The sequence below is a fragment of the Sceloporus occidentalis genome, unplaced genomic scaffold, assembly GCF_023333645.1.
Source record: "Sceloporus occidentalis isolate IW3139 unplaced genomic scaffold, rSceOcc1.0.p SCAF_4, whole genome shotgun sequence".
Lineage (NCBI taxonomy): Eukaryota > Metazoa > Chordata > Lepidosauria > Squamata > Phrynosomatidae > Sceloporus > Sceloporus occidentalis.
In genome coordinates, this window is record NW_028316984.1 from 22,498,251 (window position 1) to 22,525,714 (window position 27,464).

The following is a 27,464-nucleotide window of genomic DNA, read 5'->3' on the forward strand; positions in this document are numbered from 1 at the left end:
AGGGGGGCCCAGTGTCCTCCTCACTGCCAAGCAGGCACTGCAAAATGTGAGCCATTCAAGGTAAAATGGAGGACAAGACCCAATGAAGGCCAAAGACACTCATATCAAGATGAGCTCATGCAAATGCATACTTCTTAGTCATGTTCAAAATGGAGGACATTTTGGAATTCCTCCTGGACAGAAGGTAGAAATGGAGGGCATGCCCTGGAAAAGGAGCATGGGGTTTCAGTCAGGAACCACCCTAAACACAATTGGGGGTCATTCCAGGGTCAGGTAAATCCTCCCCCCCCCCCGAATTTACCTAACCCTGGAATGACCCCCAATTGTGTTTAGGGTGGTTCCTGATTGCGTTTGGTGTCATGTGATAAACCAACTTGAAACTTTACCTAACCCTGGAATGACCCAATTGTGTTTAAGATGGCTCCTGATTGCGTTTGGCGTCGTGTGATAAACTTGAAAGTCCATGATTGGCCCTGCATTGCCTTCACATTGACCCTGGGATCACTTCAAATTTTGCTTGTGTGATAAGGGCCTAACACTTCTTCCAGACAGAAGAGGCTCTGAGTGTTTTCTCATTGTCACACAGGGCTGCGTGGATTTTGGAAAGGGAAACAACTGTTTTTAGTCACTTATACAGTACAAACTGTCAAGTGTTCTTACTAGCTGTGACCTAAGCAAATATTGTCATTGGTGGAAATTGTTTTGAAGGGAAATTGTGCACTGCTGCCAAGGAAGGAATGGAGAGAGAGAGAAAGGGGAGGGGAAAATCATCCTGTGTCTTGGCAGGTCTAAGCATACACACACAGCTTCTGAATGCAGGGAAGGGCAGGGGGTTTATACTGTATTTCTATTTTGAAGTAATATAATGCTCTCTAACCCTGCCCTCATTGCCTTGCCTGCATGAGCAAAGGCAGCTCTTACAAAACTGTGTCTAGAAACAAGGAAAGACAGGACTCTGGTGTTTTAAAGGTTCTACAGAAGTGAGAATTTCAGCAATTTTTTCCCCTGTGTGCTAAGCTGCACCTGCCATTATTCTGCTTTCATCTAAATCGAGGATCCCTCTCTTCAAATGCCCTTTATTTATTCATGTGATTTATTTCCCACCTTTCTCCCAAAATGGGACCCAAGGCAGCTTGATCCACACCTACTGCAAATGAAAATAGATTTGGGGTGTAACTGTTTTTCCAAGACAAATGGAAAACCTATTTTTGATATGTGTTTTCAACTATTTATTCTTCTTATTATTACAGTTATAAAAGATGACTTTTTATCATATTTGTAACTTAGAATTTTTATTCAAATCTTGCAATATAGAAAATGTTAATCTTTAAAACTTTAGATATATATTGATAGGTACACAGTGAAACAGCTTTATCTGTGTACACTTTTCTGGTCCTATTTATTGCTTTCATTGTTTAAAACACTAAGAGTGCAGGGCAAAAAAACTAGCTCAAAGGAAGACAGTAAGGAAAAAATGATCAGACTTGTTCAAGAACAGACGACTCATACAGGTAGATGCATTTCTGTGTATTCTCTTTAGATATATCTTGATTTACTTTTAAAACTTTGCTTATTTTTTACTTTGAGGACTGGAAAGTCCAGGAACCCTTTATCTGTGTGCCCATCTTCTCGCCTTAATTTGCTGTAAAATAGAAAAAGATGAAATCATGGGCATTAATGTTGGAATAGATCACCATCTCTACAATGTAAATTGTACTGGTAAATCTAAACAGGAACAGTTGGCTTACCTGTAAATGTTTCTGTGTAATTGTGGTTGTTTGAGCAATCATCTGTGAACTTCTTTGTTCAGGTCTTATGCCTGTGCAGAGCTATATTTGGAATACTCTACAGCTGAGTAGCATTTCATGGGAGCCACTTCTTCCACATTCATGCTCCCACACTCCAAAAGCTACTCCACCTTTGATCTATCCTCGCCCACAAACTTGAAAGGGGAAAAGGATATGAGTTGTGTGAGTTCATAGATGATTGCTCAAAGAACTGCAATTACAGGTAAGCAACCTATTCTCCTCCTTCGTGGTCTCTTTGGCTCACACATATGGGTGATCAGTAACCTAGAAGGTCCATGCCAGGTTAAAGCTAAAGACAGGACTGCCCTACCAGAAAAGAAAAGAAAAGAAAAGAAAAGAAAAGAAAAGAAACATTTTCCCTGGACCTGTAGTCATGGCAATAATGTGTGTTAAAGGCTGATGGCTGTGAGCATGTCACAGCTATACACACTGGAAATAATTATTTCTTGGATAGAGCTCCCAGGGTTGCCAATGTTTTAATATAGTAATTCTGCAGAAGAAATGGTTCTGACACTTTGGCAAGTGATATGCTAAAGAGATAGCCTGTGCTAGATATTTCATGAACCATAGAAGTTACCAGCAGAGATACTGGAGGATGAATACTACCAGGATTATTCTGCTAATTTCAGTAAAGCTGATAACAGGGTCACTCTCACTGGGGTCATATTCTGAGTACTGATTCTTTGAAACATTGGGTCCGCTGGTGGTGGTGGTTGAATTCTGATTGCAATGCTTATATATTTTTGTGTTTGTTAACCACCCTAGAGTTAATCCCGACTCATGGTGACTCTGTGGATGAGACATCTCCAAGACTCCCTGTCCTTCACTGCTTTTCTCAGGTCCTGCAAATTCATACCTGTGACCTCCTTAATGGAGTCCATCCATCTATCATGTATTCTTCCTTTCTTTCTACATCCCTCTACCTTTCCTAGCATTATTGTCTTTTTCAATGAGTCATTCCTTCTCATGATGTGACCAAAGTACAACCTGAACTTTATCATCATGGCTTCCAAGGAGATTTCAGATTTGATCTGTTCTAGGATCCATTTGTTTGTCTTTTTTGTTGTCCACAGTATCCTCAGTACTCTTCTCCAGCACCACATTTCAAAAGAGCAGGTTGCTTACCTGTAACTGTGGTTCTTTGAGTGGTCACCTGTGCCTTCACACAAATGGTTTTTTTATACCTGCACAGAGAATTTCAATGGAAATTCCAGAGCTGAGTAGCTTGGCAGGAATACCCTGCCCGTACCACCTACCATGCATGCTCCAGCCCACCAAGCTACCATCTCCTCAGTTTTGAAGCCCCCCAAAGAAGAGAGATCCGAAAGAGGGGAAGTAGAGTGGTTTGTGTGATGGCACAGATGATCACTTGAAGAACCACAGTTACAGGTAAGCAACCTGTTCCACTTGATCGTGGTTTCTGTGCCTCACACAAATGGGTGACTGTAAAGCTTACCCAAGGAAGGAGGGTCAGGTCACCAAAGAACAGCCTGACCAAAATGAGCATCAGCACTAAATCTACAGTCCAGACAGTAATGTTGAATAAAGGTGGAAGGCTGTCACCAAGTAGCAGCCTTACACAAGCCAGATAAGGAGATTCCTTGGAGAAGGGCAGCCGAAGAAGTCATTGCCCTGGTAAAATGAGTATGCAGATCGGCAGGAACCAGGCATTTCACCATCTCATAGGCTAAGCAGATAGCTTGCATGATTCACTTGGAGAATCTTTGAGAGCAGACCGCCAGGCTTTTGCGAGCACCACCATGGCAGACAAAAAGTCTATTGTAAAAAATGGAAGGGAGCTGAGCATTGGAGATAAAAAGCAAGAGCTCAACATACATCCAAACGGTGTAAGGACCTCTCCAGTGGAGTCTACGTATTAGGGTAGAAAGTAGGTAGTCTTGATTGATGTAAAATTCTGAGACAACCTTTGGCAAAAAGGAGATGTCAGGGTGTAAAACTGCCTTGTCATGATGAAATACAAGGAAAGTTTCATCAAGATGGAGGACAGTAAGTTCAGACGCCCCCCTCACCAAAGTAATAGCAACAAAAATGCAGTTTTTAGTGTAACCACACAAGAAGCCATCAATTTGAAAAGGTGGTAACAGTGAGAGTACCATGGATAACGAACAAGGTGATGAAGGAGGAACTATGAGTGGATACAAGTGGGACAAGCCCTTGAGAAACTTCTTGACCGCAGGATCAAGTAAAGAAAGGCAGTGATAAATGTGGCAGAGGTTTGTGAGCAATGATGGCTGCCAAGAAGACCTTTAGCAAAGAGAAGGCAAGCTCTTCCTTCCTGAGCTGCAGTAAGAAGTGCAGGATAATAGACACATGGGCTGGTGAACTAGTCTCTGATCTTTAGTTGGCAAAGGAGCAGAACCTCTGCCACTTGTAGCTATAAGATCGCTTGGGAGAGTCCTTCTGTGCTGCAGACAGAATAGTAAGTGGGAACATCACAGAGTGATCCTCTAAGCAGACATGTGGAGCATTCATAGGTCAGGGTGAAGAACCTGACCATCGGAATGGGCGAGCAGGTGCAGATGCATCGGAATGACCAGGTACTGAGACTGGGAGAGGCAAAGAAGCAGAGCAAATAATGGTTGCCTCAGCCAGAAGGGCACTATGAGGATGGTATCGGCTTTGTCATTTATCAGTTTCACTACTTTTGCTAGAGGAGGAAATGGGGTAAATGTGTAGACCAGAGTGTGGGGCCATGGAGAAAGGCAGCCCCCAGTGATGCCCAATGTCCTCCTGTCCTGGAGCAGAAGTGGGGGCACTCTGCATTGGTCTCTTTGGTCAATGTGACCAAGTGAAAGACCTCATCTGACAAGGTTCACTCATGATGGAACATTGGGCTTTGACTGACTGAGTCCCCCAGAATATTGTTTTTGCCCATGAGATGGACAGCCCAAAGGTGTATCTGTCTCAGAGTGCACCAATGCCAAAGGTGTAGAGCCAGATTGAGCAATGCAGTGAAGTGTGTCCCTCCCTGTTTGTTGATATAGCTGACCACTGTTGTGTTGTCCGTAGTGACCTATATTATCCTGCCATGGAATAACCTGCTGAAAGCCTTGAGAGACTTGAGGACCACCAGGAACTCCAGAGCATTGATGTGTAGGTGCGATTCAAGAGGAGACCAATGACCTTGGACCATCAGGTCGTTGCAGTGGGTACCCCAGCCCATAGAGGAGGCATCCATGGTTACCATGTACGCTGGTTCTGGGGGATGAAATAACATGCCCAAGATAAAGTTGCGTCAGGACAACCACCAATCCAGGGAGTGGAGGACATGAGGAGGGGCAATCAGTAGCTTGGATTGTCATTGCAAAGGGGATCAAAGTGGAGGAGGAACCATCGTTGGAGGATTCTGAAGTTCAGACGAGCTCAAGTGGCTGCCCTACAAATCTCTACCAGCTGTCTTACTCTTGGCCTGAGAAGTGGCAACACTATGAGTGGAATGTGCCTGAATTCTTTCAGGAACCTATACAGAACTATGTACAGAAGCCAATTCAATACAAAGACTCAGCTACCAAGACAAGGTGGAATAACACGCTTATTGGCCTTTAGTAGTCTCCTGAAAGGAAACAAAGGCGCAGTGCAGAATGTATTCAATGCAGGATTTTTTTGCGGGGGGGGGGGGGCATCTAACCTGGGATAACCAGTACTGGGTTTACTCCCGAGTTTCTAAAAAAGATCTGCATCATTGGGAATGTGAATAACAATCTGAATAGACTCAGGATTTAACCTTGCATGCCAGCTTGTGTCTTTCCCCTCCAATAGGGGAGAGGAGGACTCTCCTTCTCTTGTTTCCCCCCTGCCCCCACTATCTCTTGGTAGCCAGTGGATCCAGGGAGCAGCAGGAGACATTGCTGCCACAGCCACTGCCTCAAAAAGCCCAGCTGGGGACGGTTTCTCCCAGAGATTGCTAGCACCCTTGGAGCGGGGGGTGCAGGGCTGGCAAGCATGTCTGAGCAACAGGACATGAAGAGATGTGCTTCCAATGAAAAAATGGTGTGAATAACAAACCTGGAATGCATAAATTGGCTTATTCACATCATCCTGCTTTTTAAAAAAAGATGTCTGAATGACCCCTGAATCCCTATGAAAAAACTATTTCCACACTGACATGGCCATCAGCTCAGGTGAGACAGATGACCACAGTAGTGGAGTCCAGGCAATGCAGGCAGCCTGCAGCCTGCAGTTTGCCTGACCCTGACCTAAACTGTACTTTAAAAAAGTTTCGGGATCATATTAATGATTCTATCTTTGAGTGACTTCATATTCATATCATTATACGTATGTGCTTGAGCCTAAATCTATTCATTCCAACTAGAATAAACCAATTGAATTAATGGTAAGTCGGCCCTTGGATATGTTCCACTGATTCAATTGTTTTACTCTGGTTGCAAGTAACAATTAAATTTAGGCCTCGATAAATAGCACTTGTAAACCGTGGTGTAAAGCATACTTAGAAATATTTTTTCAGTATAGAAAAATTATAAGAAAAATATATGCATTTATGGAATGCTAACCTCTTGATACTGGGTTCTTTGTAGCAAACTGTTGCTCGCCTGCGTCTAACAGGTGGTGCTGAATTTTCTTCTAAATCTTTCCTGGGTTTTGAAAGGGACTGCACACTGGTATTTGTCAGTTCTTGGAGAGGTTTAATCCCTGTGAATGCAAATACATTTGAATTACCAGTAACGTCTGAGGCATTTATTAATTAACATAGTTAATGGAATGCCAGACTTAACATGTGGAAATTTAGCTTGGAATTTTTCTCAACCGTGGGACTTGGTGACCTTGGAACAATCACCATCTTTTTGCTTCACTTAACTTACAGGGTTCTTGTTGAGGGAAAATGGCAAAGGTAATCTTTTATGTTATTTTCTGGAAGGGCAAGATGAAAATGCAATTACAGTCACCCCTCCATATCCATGGATTCTTTATCTACCAATTCAAGCATACATAGTTTGAAAATATTCCAAAAATATATACATTCCAATATAAGGGATACCATTTTATTATGCAACTATATATAATGGATCTTGAGCATCCGCTGATTTTGATATCCACAGGGGCTCCTGGAATTGAACCTCAGTGGATACCAAGGGCCCACTGTACTTAATTGGGCCTTTAAAGGGCGCATGTGCTAGGGTCTTAGTAAAATGCAAAGATATTTCAGTTTAACTATGGGCTGAAACAGATGGCCCTGAAGGGGTGGCTTGAAGCTGTCCCTTCCAAAGATGGATTGGGGTTGCGGCAAGCACATGCTGCAGCCCCAATACACCTTCAACCCGTCTGACAAAGGAGAATTTTTGAATTTTTATCTTTTTAGGATTATGGTGTGGTTTTGACTGAAAAACTGTGGTTAAATCACAGTCTCCAATTACCTGCTCTGGCAATAAATAACCATTTAGCCTCCCACAGTAAATTCTGATGTTTGCTTAGGAAAAAGGAAGGGGACTCTTTGTTCAGCAAAATTAAGCACTTTCTGCTGACCAGCTGTGAAGCTGGGGTGGCTGTACCAAGGCATGTCTTTTTGGCCGGCCAAAAGAGAATGTACTGGGTTCTGCCACAATCCGCTTCCTCTAAACTCTTGCATTATACTGCCAACTGCCAGGATGGTCAAGGGTGTCCCACTTCTGGTAATCATATGACTCCACAGAGCTGCCTGAATGGTCAAACTCCATGGCCGACTGCTTCCTAAAAACAGTCAGTGCCTAATGCCACATTCTGGCAACTATGACCAACAAGGTTGAGGCTGGGAATATGGAGAGGCTGTTGTTAGATGGTGTAAGTATTGAAAAGTCCAGAGTTTCCGTGAGGGTCAAAGCAAGGATGGAAAGAAGGCTGAAACTAGAGGCAGTCGGCAATGTGTTTTGCTTGTGCTTTAGTCTGACACGAGCAAGCATTTGTACCTTTTTTGCAAGTTTAAAGGACTTCCCTGAGCACTTGCCTGATGATGACATCGTAAGATAGAGGGAAAAGGAAGGCCAGGATAGGGGAAAGAACATAGTTTTTATATGTACTGTATGTCATAAGAAGAAAGGGAAGAAAAAGAGGATTGAATAGAAACAGGGAATGTAATTAATATGGACCAGATACCAAGCAAGTACATTGAACAGAGGGGCTCTCTCTTGAGTGAAAGGCAGGGAAGATGTTGAGGTAGGACATAGATGACTTTTCTTGTAGTTGATCATGATGCCATGATTGGATAGACACTGAAGGGTGGTTTTTAGAGCTGTTTGAATGGTGGGAAGGGTAGAAGATATGACTAGCAAATTGTTATCTCGAATCCAGAATCTCTAGAGACTAAGGAAGCTATAGGCTAAGGCAAGTCTAAAGAAATGAAGGGAGTGGGGAATCCAATGAAAAAGATTTAAATTAAATCCTATGATCCCTTGCTTTGCCTGGGCAGAAGAGGTTATCCCATTCTATTTCTGGAGGCTCTTTCTCGACTAGCAAAGAACTATATGGCAACCAACCTCAGTCGATGTTTTTGGTTGTATGTAGTGGGGACTTGGGGTCACAGCAGAGGGGAGGGGATGCCTCACCTCAAAACCTAGGAGTTAAGCACCCCCTTGTTCTGGCCATAAGCATTTATATCTTTCCTGAGTGGTGTGGGTAGTTAACTCATTTGTGGGTGCCTCACACATTTAACTAAGACAGAGAAAGTCAGATTGATACCCTAAGTGTCAAAATCTCTTTTCTGTATTGGTGGACCCGAAGCAATGGATGCAAGCTGCAGTAAAAGAGATTCCAGCTCAACATTAGGAGGAACTTCCTGACAGTGAGGGCTGTTTGACAGTGGAACACACTCCCTTGGAATGTAGTGGAGTCTCCTTCCTTGGAGGTCTTTAAAGAGAGGCTGGATGGCCATCTGTCAGGGATGCTTTGATTTAGGTTTCCTGCATGGCAGAATGGGGTTGGACTGGATGGCCCTTGTGGTCTCTTCCAACTCTACGATTCTATGAGTCTATGACAATCAATTAGTTTAGGGAGGATATAAAATAAAATTGTTCTACCTTCACCAAAATTAGGGGTATACATACCAGAATCTGATACTGGTGCCTTGTTGCAAGACACTTCACAAATCACGTCTACCTTCTCTGTAGAAGCACAGTTATTTTTTTCTTGATAATTTCTTTGTAAAATATCAGGGTTCTTCAGAACTGGAATGCTTTCTGGAATTTTACACAACCCAGTAGTAGTTTCAATATGATTAGAAATAACTTTCTCTGTGTTTTTATCTTGATTGTGTGAACAAACAACATAGGTCTTTCTGCTTGGTTTTGATGTACAATTGATTCTTTCTTTGAATGTTTCAATACATTTTTCACCCCTTTGTAAGAAGGATGAAGTTGTAACATTCTGAACATTACAATGTATTTGTTTGTTTTCAGCTGTCATGTTAGTTGGTAGAGTATTTTCATCTTGTAGTACTTGTTTCACAGAACTTCTATGGCGATTATGAGAGTTTGGATATATAATATATGTCTTCCGGCTAGCTTTTGCAAAAATTTTCCTTTTATCACCCTGTGAAAATTCTTCATTACTTTGATCTTTTGGAAAACCTAAACTTTGAGTAGATCTTTCTCCTGTTATATTGCAGTTCCAGATCTTTTCGTTATTGTTATATGCACTGTTTGTATTAGTCTTTTGAGCATGTTTTGTCTGGCAGTCAGATCTACACTGCTTTGATCTAATACCTTTTGAATATAAGTATTGTCCATCTTCCATTTCAGAATGATTTGATGGATTGATTTTGGAAGCAATAGGGCCTATCTCCTTATTTACATCTGACTGCTCTTTCGTAGCCATTACATTAGATATGTTACTTTCAGGAAAATAGTGTTCTAATAGCACTTTATTACTAGAAACACTAGAGACTCGTTCTGGGGCCTGGCTGCATGAATTTTCTGTTGCTTCAGAAATTATATCTTTCATGTTTTCTTTTTGTGAAATAATGCTAGTTTGCTGTTGACACTTTAAATCTAATAGAAGCGTATGTTCGTCATTCTTGTTACTATGCTTGGAATCGCTTCCAACATCATGTTCACTGGTGTTCTTTAATTGTTTGTCTTGAGATATTTTCCTTTGGAACAATTGTATTTTTGGTGATAGTTTTTTTTTAGATTCAGGGCTTCTGATGCTTTTAACCCTTCCATTACTTTGAATATTTTCATTACTTTTTTTAGTTTTATTGTTAATCTGTTTTTCTGAATTGGAATACGTCACTTTCCTCAAATTTGCTGAAACCTTTTGAGCTTTGATTCTTTTAGCATTCTTTTCTTTGGCTTTTGATTTAATTAAGACTATTTCACCTAGTTCACTAGCAGTCAGTTCCATGTCAGCGTCGTATGTAGTTTCTTCTGACTTTTGTTCATTTATTGAACACACTTTTTCTCTGCAAGCAGGCTCACTGCTACTTTGAGGAAATGATTCACTGTGTGAAATGCCTTTTGGGGCTGTCTCATTACCCATCCCACTGGTATTTCTGACTTTATCAGTGCTACAATGTAACATGCTTTTATGCTCTATTGTTGTATCAGAATTGGTTGGTGCTCTCGATAGGCAGGACATCACTTGTTTCTTCCTTTCAGTCACAAATCCATGGATCAGAAATGGACTATTCTTTGCTTTTGAATGCTTTTCATTATCTCCTGTAAAAGTTGCATTATTTAGATCCAGCATCAAGAAACTGCTAGAGAATTCTTCCACACTTGACTGGTTTTCTGCAAACAAAGCAAAATCAGAAAAACTACAATATGCAATCATTCATATTGTTTCAATATTGTTGTATGTTACTATGGAAGGCAGGTTTCAATAGTGATCATGAAATATAATTTGACCAGTTTATGCATTTTAGCAGAAAACTGACTAGGCTTCTCTCTCTCTCTCATTTTAAAGATGTCTCATTATTATACTATAAACTCTTCTTCAAAAATTATATATTCAGTAACTTCCATCATAGACATCAAGAAAAGGTATGACTAAATAAAAATATCCATCACTGTTCATGATCATATTGTCACCCATACAACTGCCTTCAAAATAGATTAGAATGTACTCCACTAAAAGAAATTCATAATCTGCAATATATCTGCTGTTTTCCTGAGTATAATTAAGATCAGGAACAGTTTTGTTTCATCTGCGAATACATGGCAGTTGTTTCTTATCCACTGATATTAGGTGGAAAAGCATTCAAATGTCTTTTTAAAAAAATGTCAGGTCCAAATACCCATGATGAATTTGCCAGTAGACTTAAAAAAAAAAGCACAATGCCACATGTCTCACTTATATACTAAAATGTATACCTTCACAGTCATAATGTGCACACAATCATATACAAAATCATGTAGCTCCCAAGCTTTACCTGTTTGTTCTCAACAACAACAACAGTAATATTTTGACACAAAGTAGGCCTGTGAGTCTAACATAATTATATTTTTATTTCCCCTGTATATTTTTAATACTTTTGCCAGAGGAAGGAGCCAGTGGAGCTGTCTTTTGGTTCTCCAAATAAAGGTATTACTGTTTTGTGGATTTTGGAAGTCATTGTACTTAGCAATAGAATAGCAGCTTAAAGGCTGCACCAAACAATCTAGAAGCAGTTTGCAACTGTAAGCTAATTGCCTCCAACAAGCTGGGTACTCATTTTAGCAACCTCAGAAGGATGCTAGGATGAGTTGACCCTGAGCCCCTGGCAGGAATTGAACTCACAACCTTGTGGTTTGTGAGTGAGTACTTTGCTGTATGGCCAACACACCTCTGGATATGTTTTGTTGGTGTTTTTTTTTTTTTTTTTAAGGAAGAAGACTAAATTGATGGTGGAGAAAAACTTGGGATGAATCCAGTCAAGCATGGCATGGGTCCATTTCTCTGCTGCAGTTAGGGAAGTAAAGAAATGGTCTGTATTTGTCAGTGCAATATTGCTCAGAATAGTTGGGGCCAATGCACCCAGGTCCTCTGGCTGATGAGGAGAAGCTTTCAGAAATGTACTGTGATGAGTTTGAAGGTAGACGAGGAAATGACTGAGTCACATACTTCTCTACTTCTGATGAATGAGTTTCAGTTTGTTCAACATGATGATGTGGATAGGTTGCTTGGAGGTCAGCTACTTGACTAATAGACCCATGTCCATTTTGTCTGATCAGAGCTGCCAGAGGAAAACTGGCCAACTAGGTGGTGTTCCTTCCTCTCCAGTTTCCCTCTGAGCAGGCGGACTGGCCTTCAGCCTTGTACCACTCCTGAAATAGCTCTCCCACAGAGGCAAACACATCAGCGGTGGGCCTGCTTCTTTTCTCTTCATAGAAGGTAAAATAAGGATGAATAATTTCTCCCAACTATATCTTAAATTTCATGGACTATTAACTTATGTTTTCCCTAACAAAAATGGGCCAGGTAACTTTGCAACTAAGGGAAACTCCATAAGTACTTCTGGCTTCAAAATGTCATAGAGCCTTTCCTCTATGGCCTAAATTCTGCACCCACAAGCAGTTCTTTCGCCTCATATTACAGGAACATAAGAGAGTCTTCACTCAGGACACTACAGGATTTCCCTTCTTCTATAGTTTTTCATATTCTTTAGGGAACAGTTTGTGAATGACAGCCTTAGAGAATAATAAGTGGTGAAGTAGTGTAGATGGGCTACTTTTGATATTTGGTTTTAAAAGTGTTGTTCTAGAATGTGTAGCATCAAAACATGTTCAGGAGAACACTAATAACAATTCAGTGTGAACAAAACTGGTAATAGTTTTTACATGTATTATTGTAACTATTTTGATTGCTCTGAAACTTACCATAGAGCTTTAAATAGCTTGTGTGAAAACATCCCCTCTGGTTATCAGTTTTAAATATAGGTGAAAAAAATATTTGGGAAGACACAATTACTTGTTTCTGTGTAACACACTGGAGTTTCTAAAATGTCTTTGATTTTCCTTTTTCATTCCATTGTTATTGTTAACTGCCCTCAAGTCAACCTTGACTCAGGGTGACCCTGTGGATGAGACACCTTCAAGACATGTTGCCCTCAACTGTCCTGCCAGGTCCTGCAAGTTCTTGCCCATGACCTCCCTGATCGAGTCTTAACAATTTGGCTTGCGGTCTCCCTCTCTTTCTACTGCCCTCCACCTTTCCCAGCATCATTGTCTTTTCTGATGATTTGTGCCTTCTCGTGATGTGGTCAAAGTACTCAGTTTTAGTCATTTTGGCTTCCAGGGAGAGTTCGGGCTTGATTTGTTCTGGGACCCATTTCTTTCTCTTCTTGGCTGTCTACAGTATCCTTAGAACTGTTCTCCAGCATCACATCTCAAATGAGTTTATTTTTTTTTTATATCAGCTTTCTTCACTGTCCAGCTCTCACGTCCATGCATTGTGATGGGGAATACAATGGAGTTTATCAAATGGGAGGAATTTCTCTTAAATTCAAATGAAAAGAAAGTGGGGCCAGAACGCATTCACTTAAAGCCGCTAGTTTCGTGCAATTACGTGAATACGCATTGCATTCAAACTGGCTCCCCATTGCCCAAAAATATCATGCCATTGCCCGAATTTGCTTGTGGCAGTCTATCAGGCAATAACGTGAAACCACATGATTGCGTTTGGACTGACTTCCCATTGCCCGAATTTGTGTGTAGTGGGTTATCACGCAATAATGTTAAACCCCATGATTGCGTTCAGATTGCCATCGGATTATACTTCCAATTCTCCTTGGCTGATAAACTCCAATGGCTTGACTATCCTTACTTTAGTGTTCAGAGTTACATCTTTGCACTTCAGGATCTTGTCCAGTTCTGTCAAGCTGTCCTTCCCAATGTTAGTCGTCTCCTGATTTCTTGATTGCAATCTCTGTTCTGGTCAATATTTGATCCAAAATATGGGAATTCTTTGACTATTTCAATTTCCTCACAGAGAAAATTTCCATTTCCACAGAGACTCTTATTTTTGCAAGATTTGGTGGAATAATGCCCCCAGAATAATGCAGTGAATGCAGCAAAATAGATAAAACATACCTTTTGGAAATCTATTTGTGACAAATACAGTTTCCATTTTATTTGTTTCATTTGCTTTCAGCATTTTCTCTGGAAGAAGCAATTTACTGTCGATTTGCTTCATTGCAGTTTCCTTTGATAGTTCAGGCATCTCTACTTCACATACAAATAAGTTATTATCTTGCTTTCCCCCATCATTTTCTGAAGAGTAAGTTTCACTTATATGTTGCCCAATAGATCTGAAAAAGTGTTATTATGAAAGAAAAAGCATGATAAAGTATATATAATGGCTGGCATGCAGTATTTCAGTTATTGATTTGTAAACTAGAGTTACAGATCCATAACTGCTCTGTATTCACTTACATAGTTTTATTGTAAAACTATGTGAATGCCATCCCTACTTTAAGACCCAGCAACTGGATCAAGTGAAATAGCTCTCTTCAGCTTCCAAGTGGGGTACAAGGAGGATAGTGTGTCTGTTAGAAATCAGTGCAGTGCAGGAGCACACAAGATCTGACTAAGGAGCAAAGACACCAATGGCTCAGAGAACAACCTTAGGGCCTCAACAGACCAGCATAAAGAGCTGGCATCAGGGTGGAGTGGGGGTGTGGCCATCCAGACGCCGCCCCCATGCCTCCCACTGACCAGATGGCAGGCAGCATCACACCATGTCTTTGGCGCAGAAGCTGCACCAAAGTTGTGGTGAAAAGGTGCTGCTGTAGTGGCCAGGGCATCCTTTTTGTGCTGCAGAAAGGCCAGATTGGGACTGCGGCATGCGGTTGCTAATGCCCCAATTTGGCAAGGAAAGGGGTGGTGTCCCACCACCCTTAGGGACAATCTGTAAATCTCCAAAGTCTTTATTATATGAACTTTATTCTTAGTTAGGAAAGTTACTGAGGGAGCTATTCTAATTTAGTGACATCTCTAGCATGGTCTGGGAGAAGAGAGAGGATGAGGAGTGGAAGTTTCCCTGAGAGTATCAGTTTACACCACAGAGGGTCAGGATAGATAGACAGAGAGGGAAATCACAGCAGGTCACCCAAACTATCTAACCCTATCACTATTGCCCACCCTGAGGCGTTAACTATTTCAGTGCGAAGCATTGTTGCATTTCCACCTCCTTCCCACCAGCAAGCAAAGCTGGAACAATCAGAAGCAGGACACCTATTGCAAGTCTTTGTCACCTCACTGGTGGGAGGGTGATGGAAACATCCTCTTTGCATCCTGATCAGAAGCTGAACAGAACTCCTTCAACCAATCCAATTTCTGGCTATTGAGATGGGTTGGGAGTGGGTGCCCCAGGAGATGTAGAATATTGGTGAATACCCTTTAATTTAAAAATAAAAGATAAGTAGAAACAAAATATGATTGTACAATTAGAGAAATTTTCAGGTCTGAGTACAGTCGGCCCTTCTTATACACTGATATTTTTATACACGGATTCAAGCATCCACGGTTTGAAAATGTTCAAAAAAGTTATAAATTTCAAACATCATACCTTGATTTTCCATTTTTTAATACGGACACCATTTTGCTATGTCATTATATTTAATGGGGCTTTAGCATTCACTGATTTTGTCATCCACAGGGGATCTTGGAACTAAACCCCAGCATATAACAAGGGTCCACTGTATATTTTGTTGACATACTAATGGCAATTTAAAAACAAAAACAAAATCTCTTTATCTTCAATAAATCTTTTTTTCTGTAATAAGATATGAAGCAATTGACCTATTGATCCTTGAATTATATACCCACAGGGCTGCTTATTCCCACATTCAGAATACATGGAAACAGTGAGATGTACAGCATCCTGGAGCTTGGGCAGGCAAGTATACAACATATGATGGTTCAGATTCTTAAGCAGCAAAGCCTACCATCTTGACTACAAGCTATTTAAATTCAATTTACATAAGCAATGTTTAAGTGGTTCAACTGTACCCAGTGTTGCAAACAAGCTACACAGTACTGTATATGTATGGCACAATTAAATAAAGTATGTGTTGGGTTTGTATTCAGACTTTTTTTTAAAGTGAGTATAAAACAAACTCCATTACAGATTTGAAAGGAATTTTTCATCACCAGAAGAACTGTAGCCTTGATCTATAACATATTTATCTCTCAACATATTTTATGAAAGTTTCACATTATGATTTAAAACTAGTTAAAATAAACTCAAATACAGTGGTACCCCGGGATACGAATGCGCCGCCTTACGAAATTTCCGGGTTACGAAAAAAATCCATTTAAAAACATTTTTCCGGGTTACGAAGGTTATTTCGGGTTACGAAAAAAAATTTGGTGCTTTTCGGAGCGATTTCACACGGAATCGCGGCTTTCGCTATTAGCGCCTAAGGGCATTTCGGCTAGCGAAAGTTTCCGGGTTACGAAAGCGGCGGCGGAACGAATTAATTTCGTAACCCGGGGTACCACTGTACTGTATTACCTGATTTGGTGTCTGGAAATCTCAGACTGCTGAGAAGAATTGTTGTGCTGATCTCTTCGCATTGTGAAAGATTTGGGAATATGCTATTAAAAGAAGATAGTGACATTATATTCATTCTTTGGAGCACTATAACAATTTCAAGGGGAAAATAACAATTAATCATAGAAGCACAGAATTGGAAGAAATCACAAAGGAAACTGACAGGAGTTAATTAAGAAATATATGTATAAAGCACACAAATAGGCCAAGAAAATATTCATCACAAAATAGTATCTCATCAGTATATAGATATGTCTTGTTATATTTATTGAACAACAATAACAACAATACTGGAAAATGCCCATTCTGACAAATTATCAAAGTGCTTTAATTTATTTACCATTATTTTGGGTATAGGTATCCCCCTAGCAGGGCTGTAGCTAGGATTTTAGGAGGGGGGGGGGGGTCCAGACTAAGTGCCACCATTATAATGGGGCTTGAGTGTGGCGGCGCAGCAGCACACACCATTCATTTTTCTAATGGAAGGGGGGGTCCGGACCCCAAGAACCCCCCCCCCCTTGGCTACGTCCCTGCCCCTAGAAAGGCATCATCTATCTTGTTCAGCAATATCATGCATGTTCTTAAAAATCTGTCGGTATTTGTGACAATATATATATATGTCAAAGCTGGACAGGGCATCTACTGTTTTGAATCACCAGCATGACTCTTAGCTTCAGATTTTGGATAGGCTGTTCGCACTGGAGAAATAAGCTGGTTTGATACTATTTTAACTGTTATGACTCAATGATATGGAATTCTGGGAATTGTAGTTTTGTGAGCCTTTTCTGTCAGAGAGCTCTGGTGCCACAACAAACTACATTTCCCAGAATTAAACAGCATTGAGGCATGGCAGTTAAAGTGGTGTCAAACTGGATTATTTCTGCAGTGTGGATATAACTTCTAAAAAATTCCATAAACTTTAATATTGGAAAATTATTGCATCAGTAGTAAAAAGCATAATAATAATGTTCAAAAATTAATACACACAAGAGACATATTTTCTACAATTTGTTATACTGTATAAGAATGATCACACAGCAAAAAACATACCTCCGAAATGGTGCTCATTTCAATTGCCGTTAAAAGATTATTGTGCAAGAAGGCTTCTATTTCAATGAGGGATTTATTCTGTGTATAAAAGATATTTCATTTAAAAACCTTAAATATAAACATTTTTTCTTTTATACAGCCAGACAGAAAAAAATTGATAGTTTTTCTTTGTATCAAAGAAACATTCTCATTACTGAGACATTCTCATTATTGAGAGGAAGAGATTTTATGCTTATTCAGAGGGTTTGCTGGTTTTGTCAATGTGTAGTGTGATGTGATTTTTTTTGTCTTTTGTACATTATTATATATCGTGTATTTGTTTACTGTTATATTTTCTGTTATAAAAAGGGGGGGGGGGGAGAAACATTCTCATTATTAGGACAAAGTTTTGATAATTCATACCAGAAAAGGAGATACATTACTACAGTACTGTAGTCACAGATGGACTGCTGTATCCAATTTGTGTGGGGCTGGGTGGGAATATAATTGGAAAATATACAAATGATGTAAAAATGAGAGATCATGCAAATTCCTGCAGTGTCAGCCTGAGACTGTGATGTCATCAATCAGTGCAACACAATGAAGGAAACCTAAGAATTTGTGATTGACATCCAGCACCCAGTTCTGCACTCAAACACACAAAGTGCAAGGTAATACCACAGAGCTCCAATTCCATCTGCTGCAGTAGCAGAGCACACCATTGTATTCACATAGTGTCATCCAGTGGAACTGTTTCAATTGGTCAGGGACATTTAACATTCTGCCCCACAAGAGCAGTGTATAAACCACTTGGCAGCCTGTTTTGGGGGATTTGCACAGCACTTTGTGGATAAAATTGCTCTGATCCATTCTGACTTGGATGCTGTAGTTGATACAGGTCCGGTGGATGTAACTTTGGCCTTTGTTATTATCCAGTGTTATTGGACACATTTCAGTTTGAGTAGCCTGAGGATGTGGTCAGGTTCCTTGGAGAGATGACAGCCATCACATACATACTGGATCCTTGCCCTTCCTGGCTGATGAAAGCAGCCTGAGGGGTACTGCAGATTGGATAAGGGGAGTAGTGAATGCCTCAGTACAGTTAGACAGGTTTCTATCTTGTCTAAAAGAGGCTGCATTATTGGAAAAAAAATCCTCCCTGGATCCCACCATACCAGAGAATGATAGCCTAGTCTCCAATATCCTCTTTTAGGCCAAGGTGTTGGAGTGTGTGGTGGCCTCCCAGCTCCAGATATTTCCAGGTGAAATGGATTATCTAGCTCTATTTCAATCTGGCTTCAGGCCTGGCAATGGGACAGAGGCAGCTTTAGTCCCCTTGGTAAATGACCTACATAGGGAATTAGAAGGGGGAGTGTATCCCTATTGTTTCTGCTGGACTTCTCAGCAGGCTTCAGTATGAATGACTATGATATCCTTCTAGGTTGCCTCTATGGGATGGGGCTTGGGGACACTGTTTTACAATGGTTCTGATTTTTCTTGGAGGAGTGGACTCAGAAGGTGGTGCTGGGGAAAACCTACTTGACACTTTCTCCCATGCTATTTAACATACAAATAAAACCACTGGAAGAGGTAATCTGGAGTTCTGGGGTTCAGTGTCATCAGTATGCTGATGACACACAACTCTATCTTTCCTTTCCATCCAATTTCAAAGAAGCCATTTTTTCACTAAACCAGTGTTTGCAGTGATTAATGGACTGGACGAGGGTGAACAAATTAAAACTTAGGGCAAGAACACACCAGTAAAAAAAGCCAGCTTCCTGGCAGCTTTTAGGGGCATGGTGTTCGCATGATGCACACCCCCAAGCTGGCAGGAAGCCACCATGAAGCTGCCCAGCTGTTTACATGGCGGCAGCTTTATGGCACTCTTGTGGAGCAGTTTTTAGATGCTGCACAGCATAGGACCACCAAAAAGCTGTGGTGGCGGCAGCAGAAAGGACAAAATGAAGCAGCATTTTGCCACTTGTTTTGAGGCCGGAAACATGCCAGGTCGGGGCACAGCGTGTGGTTGCTGTGGCCCCAATCTGGCAATCAAAGGGGCAGTGTCAAGCTGGCTCCTTTAGGGTCGTCTGTTTTGGCCCTTAATCCAGACAAGACAGAGGTGCTCCTCCTCAGTTGGTAGGCAGATCAAGGAATAGAGATTCAGCTTGTGCTGGATGGGATTACATTTTCCCTGAAACCTCAGGTCTGCAGCTTGGGTGTGCTCCTGGACTCAGATCTGAGCCCTCATTTTGAATCCAGTGAGTGTAAAGCTGTTCTGTTTCAAGAGGAAGGATCATGCATTGAAGGGATCCAGGATATGGTATAAGTGTGCTCCTCTGTGCCACACCAGTTCCATCTATGATTCCAGTTGGTTCCAGCTGTTCCACCAGTGCATCTTCACTGGTAGAATCTCTATGCTGGTAGAATATTCCTCTATTGTTTCTCAGATGTATGGTTCCAAGTATATCTGTTGTGGCTGTAGCATGCTTGCCATTCTGCCAATATAATGCTTCAGCAAATCTGAAAATCATCAGATGTTCAGTAGAGGATTACATAAATCATCAACATACATGTGTTTTAAGTTAAAATTAATCTTAAAATAATGAAAAACTTCTGTTGGTAACCTGAACCTTTTCTGAATAATAGCTCCCCAATAGTTAGCTCTCACACTACTGTTTACCAGACAGTTTAGCTTTTGGCGAAGTAAGACATTCTGCAAGTGTAGTTCCTCCACTTCTTCCTGTAATATCAGCTTTTCTCTTTTGAGTTGTTGAGAATTTTCTTTCTCTCTGCTGAGGGCCACAGCCAATGCCTTATTGTTGTGTTTTAGAGAATTCTTTAAAAATGATGAGTTGTCTGCATAAAATTAAAAAACAACAGTGTATCAATGTTTTCTAACAAAAACTACCTGTATGTATGTGAAGTCGAAGGCTTTCATGGCCGACATCCATAGTTTTTGGTGGGTTTTTCAGGCTATGTGGTCATGTTCTAGAAGAGCTTTTTCCTGACGTTTCGCTGGCATCTGTGGCTGGCATCTTCAGAGAATGTTGACCTGAAAGAGAGTGGGTATATATATATATATATATATATATATATATATATATATACTGTGTGATCCTGGGTAAGGACAATGATCACCAATTAGCAGACACTACTCCTCTTTTGCATATCCCCCAGCCCTGAGGCCTGGCCATCAACAACAGAACAATACACAGATTAACATGGGAATCACTTCTCCTTACCCAGGATCACACAGTATATATATACCCACTCTCTTCCAGGTCAGCATCCTCTGAAGATACCAGCCACAGATGCCAGCGAAACATCAGGAATAAATTCTAGAACATGGCTACATAGCCTGAAAAACCCACAAAAAACTACCTGTATGTATATTTGTATTTTTGCTGCTGTGTGCCTTTAAGTTATCTTTGGCTTATGGGAGCCCTAAAGTGAACTTATCATGGGGTGTTCTTGACAAAATTTGTTCAGAAGAGGTTTGCCCTTGCCTTCCTGTTGGGCTGAAAGTGTATGATTTGCCCAAGGTCACTCAGTGGCTTTCCATGGCTGAGTGGGGATTCAAACCCTGGTCCCTCCATGTCCTAGTCCAACACTCAAACCACTACAGTACACTGGCTCTGTGTTTTGGTAACATAATTCAAATGCATAGATACTCCTGAGTCACTAGCACATTTCACAAAATATTAATTCAAAGACTGAGACAGTTCCAAAACTAGTCTTGCTCCAACAGTAAACACTGTGCTACTATGAAACAGGGAACTGCATTCAAAATTAGTCATGTTTAGAGCAGATTCAGTGAAAGCAATAGATCTTCAGTGCACACTTATCCAGCTGGTTAAAAAAAATTGTCCTGACTGACAAGTGAAGTACTTTCTGGTCCAGCTGGAATTCTAATGTATTGCAGGGTATAGAAACGGACTATGTCCATCTGAGCATTTGTGTTATAACATAAAAGGTATTCCACAACAGTGGAATGCCCAAAGTCTCAAAATGCATGTTCAGATGAGGTGGAACATTTGTTCTGAGTAGATGTCAGCACTCAATATTTCTTTTGAAAAAAATGTGACCAACACAATTTGTATCTTTAAACTTCTAGTGTTGTTACATCCTATTCAAAAGAACGAAAAATTTATGTTGATATAAACCTTGAAGGAAAACAGCTATTGTAGCAATACCTAATATTAATAGTTCAACAGTAACATGGGCTGGATCCGCAGAAGGGCCAGTGTATATCCCAGCTCCAGTGTGCAGTATCCTGCTCCAGCTTGATCCTCTTAACATCACACTCACGTATTTTAACCCAAACTGAAACTGGTCTTGAAATCCAAACAGTTCCCCTACACTGAAGTCACCTCAGTATGAAAGGGCATTTCTACCATGTTCACGGTATTGGATTATTTTAGGTTTTTTGGCAGGGAGGGGTGGTTGTTGTTGTTCCAGCCATGCCTTTGTACATCTGTATATCCACATATCCATATAAACCAATAGCCTTTCTTGTCTTCCCATTGTTCTTACCACTCATCTGCATTCCAGTTCAATGGTGTGTATAGCTGAGAAGTTACCAGGACTATACCTGGTCAGTTAGGGGCTGTACAAACAGCCCAAAGGGGTATCCTCCAGCCGTCCCTTCTTCAGTCAGATTGGGGGCATGCAATTGCATGCCACAGCCCCAATCTGGCCTTTCCAGAGCACAAAAAGGAGTCACAAAAAGCGGCTCCTTTTTGCACCCTAAAAAGAGTGCGATAGCCATGGCTATATGGTGCTCTTTTGGTGCTGCATCATCCAGATGCAGAACCGGAGGAGCCCCATGCCGCATGCCATGTGGAGTGGTGCACTGTGCCCTGGGCGCGGAGTCAGGGCATGTATCGTGGAGATGCTACGCCCTGACTCCATCCCCAGCCAGCCTTTCAGGCCAGTGTGTAAAGTCTCGTAGTTACCTTAGCCCCCACATGTGCTCCCCTCATCCCCTGTAATGGTGTAGTCATAATATAATGTAATCATATCTGCACATATTCACTGTTTCTTATTGTGGGATTGAAATGAAGTCCAGATTGGATTTGTTGATGTTAGTTTTCTGCCTTACTGCAAAATACTAATTTCTTCCATGCACCACGGGATACCTCTCCCTCTTATTCCTGAGTTCAAAAGGGCATTTGCCATTCTGTGAAGTGAAGCTCTATGACGAATTTAAATACTGATTTACTAAGGTACACTATACTTGGTATGAGGAGATGCACATATAAACACTGAATCTTTAAATATGATGACATCACACTTGGCAGACATGGATGCAAAGAAGGAAGAGACTCTTCAGGGGTGGAAATGATCAAGTGACCACCTGGCCTAGGTAATTACGCACCAACTGTCCCACCTGTCAACTATCTACCCCCAGTTCCACCCCAATCCTAATTTGCAGCGTTAAGTGGGAAGTGACTTGAAGGTACACCACCATCACAAGAAATGATGATCCTAATAAAGGATTATTCTTTGTGCCAAGCACCCTACAAACAACTAGAGCATGTCACTTCAATGCTGCAGTGCAAGTCATTCTGCAGGCAAATTTCCCACCTGTGGTGTCCTGTCTGGTTTTCCTATCTGCTGCTCTACTTCAGAAATTGTGTGTGTGTGTGTGTGCGTGTGCGTGGATAAATGGCTTATTATGTTGAACAGTGCCAATGAAGTATAGGTCTTTAGTGAGTAGGCTTCTGTCACTGCTCAAGTGCTGGGGGGAAATGTCTGCTACCACATTTTGTCCAGTGCTATTCAATAAATGGCCTACCCCTTATCACAATATTAAACAAACCTGGCAAGCAAATCAAAAGATGTGTGGTTTTTTCCTCTCCTCCCTCCCCATGACCATTGTTCTCTTTCATTCTCTCCTGGTTATAACACCAAGAGAGAGGATTGTAAAAGTGTCCCATTTGTCAAGCTGTAATAATCCATTTGGCAAAAATGAACCTCATAGATTTGCCCTGATGCATTTACTGTCGCACATACCATCAATAACTGGTATTATCAGTTCTTATTACAGGTGACTAGTTATTTGTGGCTACAGCAGGAACTATGGCAACTTCTTTCTTGCTTTATTTTATTTATATGCCACCTTTCTCCCTGGAGGGACCTGAGGAGGCTCACAGATAAGATATTTAAAATCTCAGGAAAAATCAAAACAATTAAAAATATCTACACACAATATCAAATCACATAAAATATGCAAAAGTTAAAAACATAACTAAAAAACTCACCTGCTCCAAAAAAGCCACCCTGCTATGCATTATATACCAAATGCCTGCCTGCATAAAAACAAAACTTCATGAAGTTGGGGCAGGAGTAGCATTCCATTGAGACAAGCTATTTCAACTCACATGGCCATATAAAATAGACTAGTCTAACAGATGACTTTCAACACCATCTTGGATAATTTGAAATAAATAACATTAATGAAAACTGGCTGTTTTCCTTTTTTATATGAACCTGTTTTTGCAAATAAATTATATAATATATAAAAATGCTATAAGTGACATCCACAAGTATGTATATTTGTACAATAGGTATTTTCTATAATTTCAAACACTCACTCATCATCTTAGTTTTGATTTTAGATGCAAGCGAAGTATTCAGCTTTGAGACTTTTAGAACCCCATTCTTCTTATCCCTCACACGTCTTTTTATAACTCCAAAATTATGGAGGGAAGATGCTTCTGGAATTGTCTCGTTTTCCATTTTGGGAAGTTTGGTGTACTACCTGAAAACCTGACAACAGTTATCACAAATAAAAATATGTCAATGATTGTGCTTTTCTGGATATTTTTTAGTTTCATTTTAGTATCTGTAAGGTCTTTGTTATTCTGTTTAGATATATTCATCATTTCAGTGTAATGATAATCAGATGTACATCCCTAATAGTATTTCCTCAAAAATTAAATACATGCATCAAATACAAATGTACTTTCAAGCATGCTCTTCACAGCATATAAAAACATGCGCATATCTTATTATTAACATGTACATGCCATTCTTCCTCAGTAGAGATGCGGGTAGCTCTTCTTAGAAAATGTGCATTACAAACCTTTGAGGTAGAATAGCAATAGCAGAATATTTTAACATCCAATATAGATTAGATGTCATGAGATCTCCTTATATTTTAATATCCCTTAAAAGTGGGTGTATGAGTACATAGCCCGAAAATCCCACAAAAAACTATAGTACTGTAACTGCTTTCCATTATGGAAGACGACCTTCCTGCTCTCACTGAAATTCAGATCAAATTTGGATACCTATAAGTACGTTTAGACAAATAAAAATGTTGGTAACCATATCACAGATTTCCTGTATCATGTTGTGATTATTTCATGGTTACCAGTGACCTTTTAGCCATAAAGACTTGCCTCCGCAAGTGTAGCTGATCCAAGTAGTATAATAATTGTGCATGGCTTAAAATGCTGGATTCTATGGATGATTTCCAACACTGTATCCTCTATACATAGCTATTAATTTATGTTCAGAGGGAAAATGTTGTCATAAATCTGTACCTCAGATTTGTAAGACTTACATTTCCCACCTTTTACAAGTGCCATACTGGCTGATGATGATATGAATGGTGTTGTTACCTACAGAAATTCACAAGCTATGTTATGCTCAGCATAGCACCACTTTGTATTTTCCTAAAAACTAGGAGTTCAGTCCCATTGAACTCAGCGAGACTCACTTCTGAGAAAACAAGAACCAAGTATAAATAACACTATAATCCTGCTGGGGTGTTTGTTCATTATAAATATTATTTAGGATCCACTACATTGTGATGGGGGAACATGGGACGCTATTTAACCACTAAGCAACTGTGTTCACTTATGCAAAGTGACCAGATGTTGTACTCGCAAAGGAGGACGAGGCACTGCAAAATGTAGGCCGTTCAAAGAAAATGGAGGACATTACAAAATAAAAGTTAACATCACTAATATAAATGTAAATTTTCTCTTGGACAGAAGGTTGGAATGTAGGATATGTCCTGGAAAAGGAGGACGTTTGGTCACCTTGAACTTATGAAACAATAGTAATATGTGATACAAGGCCAATATTAAGACCCCAAATGCATTGAATCCCAGGATATATATGTGTAAATATTTCAGGTTACAGAGTCCAAGAGTTTAGAACTATACCATTGCCTAAAGATGAAAAAGTAGGGGTGAACTGTCAAAAGTCCCGTCTGCACCAAATAGTTTTGGAGGGGAAAACTGTGTTATAGCGGTTAACATCAAGTCAAGGAACTAGAGATGTCATGATTTAAATTCCACTCAGTTTGTAAATTCACTGATCATGGGTCCATCCCTGTTTGTTAATCTAAAGTACTGCATAGAGAATAAAACGGCTGGGATATGACCACGTGCAACAGCTTGAGCTCTTTGGTGGAAATATGGGACTTAAAGGAACAAAAAGTAAACAGCATTTTTCTTATAATTTTTTGTATTAGATGGATGCCTATGTGGAAGCAGCACATAAAAATCTGCACAGCAAATCTGATCGTTTCAACACTGAGGAATTCCTACCGGATCAGTACACAATTTGTTGTTATATGCTTTAGCCTTCTTCCTTTCAATAAAACATAGCCATGTTGTCAAAAAATGTATATTCTAAGTGGGATTCAATTCAGATTACAGACTGTAAGGCAGTAAACAGATTGCATTGCCATTTTGCTCCAGTCCCGTGCTTACTGTAAAACCCATCTTTCCACTCTTCTGAAATATGAACTTTGAGAGACTCATCCAAACCATGAACTATATTTTTATTTCATCGTGTGAAATTCAGTTCCCAGTGTGCCAACTCAAGGCATTCAAAACATACTGTATTTCTCTGAGCCACTCCTGACTCAAAGGAAGCTCTTGCATATGTATTAATTTGCTTATTTAACAATGTTGTTGTTGTTTTTTTAGTCCCATAGAAGTGAACCAATTCCCTAAGGGCTCTTACTTAAAAACAAAAACTACAGTCCCAAACAAACACGCTGCAGAAATAATCCAGTTTTAACTGCCCTTGCTCAGTGCTAAGGAATCCTGGGAACTGTAGTTTGTAGTGGCACCAGAGCACTCTGACAGAGAAGGCTAAATGTCTCACAAAACTACAAATCCCAGAATTCCATAGCACTGAGCCAATGCAGTTAAAAGGGGTCTCAACCTGGATTGTTTCTTCAGTGTGTTTTGGACCAGGTGTAATCCCCCCAAAAAGTGGCGTTTAGCCAACAATTTAACAGAAACTGCTGCTGTGTGCAAATGGGGGGGAGGCATTTGTAATAATAATAATAATAATAATAATAGTGAAGCTTCTTCCTGACTCTGAAAGGAAAGAGGTAAGGGATATTCTTGTGTGCGAACCTTGTAAGGGACAAAAGTGTAAGGCTGCAGTGGAAACTGTATTTTTCCTTGACTAGAGTGCTTTCAGGAATGATTTTGAAAAGCACAGGAGGAGTTCCTCCACTTTAGTTCCCAGAGCGGGAACAATATGGGACAGCTGCTGACGTCACGCGCTCGCGCTCAACAGGAGGTCCGTTAAACGGTTTGCGGCGCGAGGAAGGCGAGGGAAAGATCAATAGAGAAGGCTCTGCGCATGCGCGCTAGGCGCCTCCTATTGACAAAACTTAGTGATGGCAATCAAGGCATGGCTTAGTGGTTGGAGCGTTGGGCTGCGACTCTGGAGACTCAGGGTTCGAGTCCCACCTTGGCTATTATAAACCTGGAGGACCTTGGATAAGTCACACTCTCTCAGCCTCAGAGGATGGCAATGGCAAACCCCCTTCTGAACAAACCTTGCCTAGAAAAGCCTGTGATTGATTTGCCTCTTGTGTGCCTTTCAAAGGTTTCCAACTTATGACAACCCTAATTTTTCTTGGCAAGTTTCTTCAGAGGGTTTGCACTGAGGCTGAGAGAGTGTGACTCTAGGTCCAAAATACTGTACACAGCGGAAGTAATCCAGTTTGAGACTGTTTAACCGCCCTGGCTAGGGAATTCTGGGAACTACTGTTTGTGAGACTTTTAGTCTTCTCTGTCAAAGAGCTCTGGTGCCACAAACTAAAACTAATAAAATAAAAATAAATAAATTAAACATAATCTTTTAAAAACTACAATTCCCAGGATT

General features: G+C 40.5%; 1 protein-coding gene across 2 annotated transcripts; it reads right to left on the reverse strand.

Moving 5' to 3' along the window:
* Positions 1-1,381: 1,381 nt before the first annotated feature.
* On the reverse strand, positions 1,382-26,891 carry SGO2 (shugoshin 2). Of its 2 annotated transcripts, none has more exons than XM_089519454.1 (9): positions 26,705-26,891; positions 23,915-24,089; positions 19,999-20,174; positions 17,340-17,417; positions 16,251-16,333; positions 13,826-14,043; positions 8,864-10,546; positions 6,341-6,479; positions 1,382-1,642 (listed from the first exon to the last, which is right to left on the reverse strand). In XM_089519454.1, the coding sequence occupies exons 2-9, from the start codon at positions 24,057-24,059 to the stop codon at positions 1,537-1,539; spliced, it is 2,628 nt and encodes an 875-aa protein (XP_089375580.1). In that variant the 5' UTR covers positions 24,060-24,089; positions 26,705-26,891; the 3' UTR covers positions 1,382-1,536. The 2 variants fall into 2 exon arrangements, with proteins under 2 accessions (XP_089375580.1, XP_089375581.1); XM_089519455.1 differs by lacking the exon at positions 26,705-26,891 and adding an exon at positions 26,048-26,278.
* Positions 26,892-27,464: the final 573 nt, after the last annotated feature.

Coding starts and splice junctions, on each gene's coding strand:
- SGO2 (XM_089519454.1), bottom strand. CDS start 24,059: ATGGAAAACGAGACAATTCCAGAAGCATCTTCCCTCCATAATTTTGGA. Junction 14,044..16,250: donor ATTTCCAGACACCAAATCAG/GTAATACAGTAC, acceptor ACACTTTTTCAG/ATCTATTGGGCAACATATAA. Junction 1,643..6,340: donor AAAGAACCCAGTATCAAGAG/GTTAGCATTCCA, acceptor TCTATTTTACAG/CAAATTAAGGCGAGAAGATG.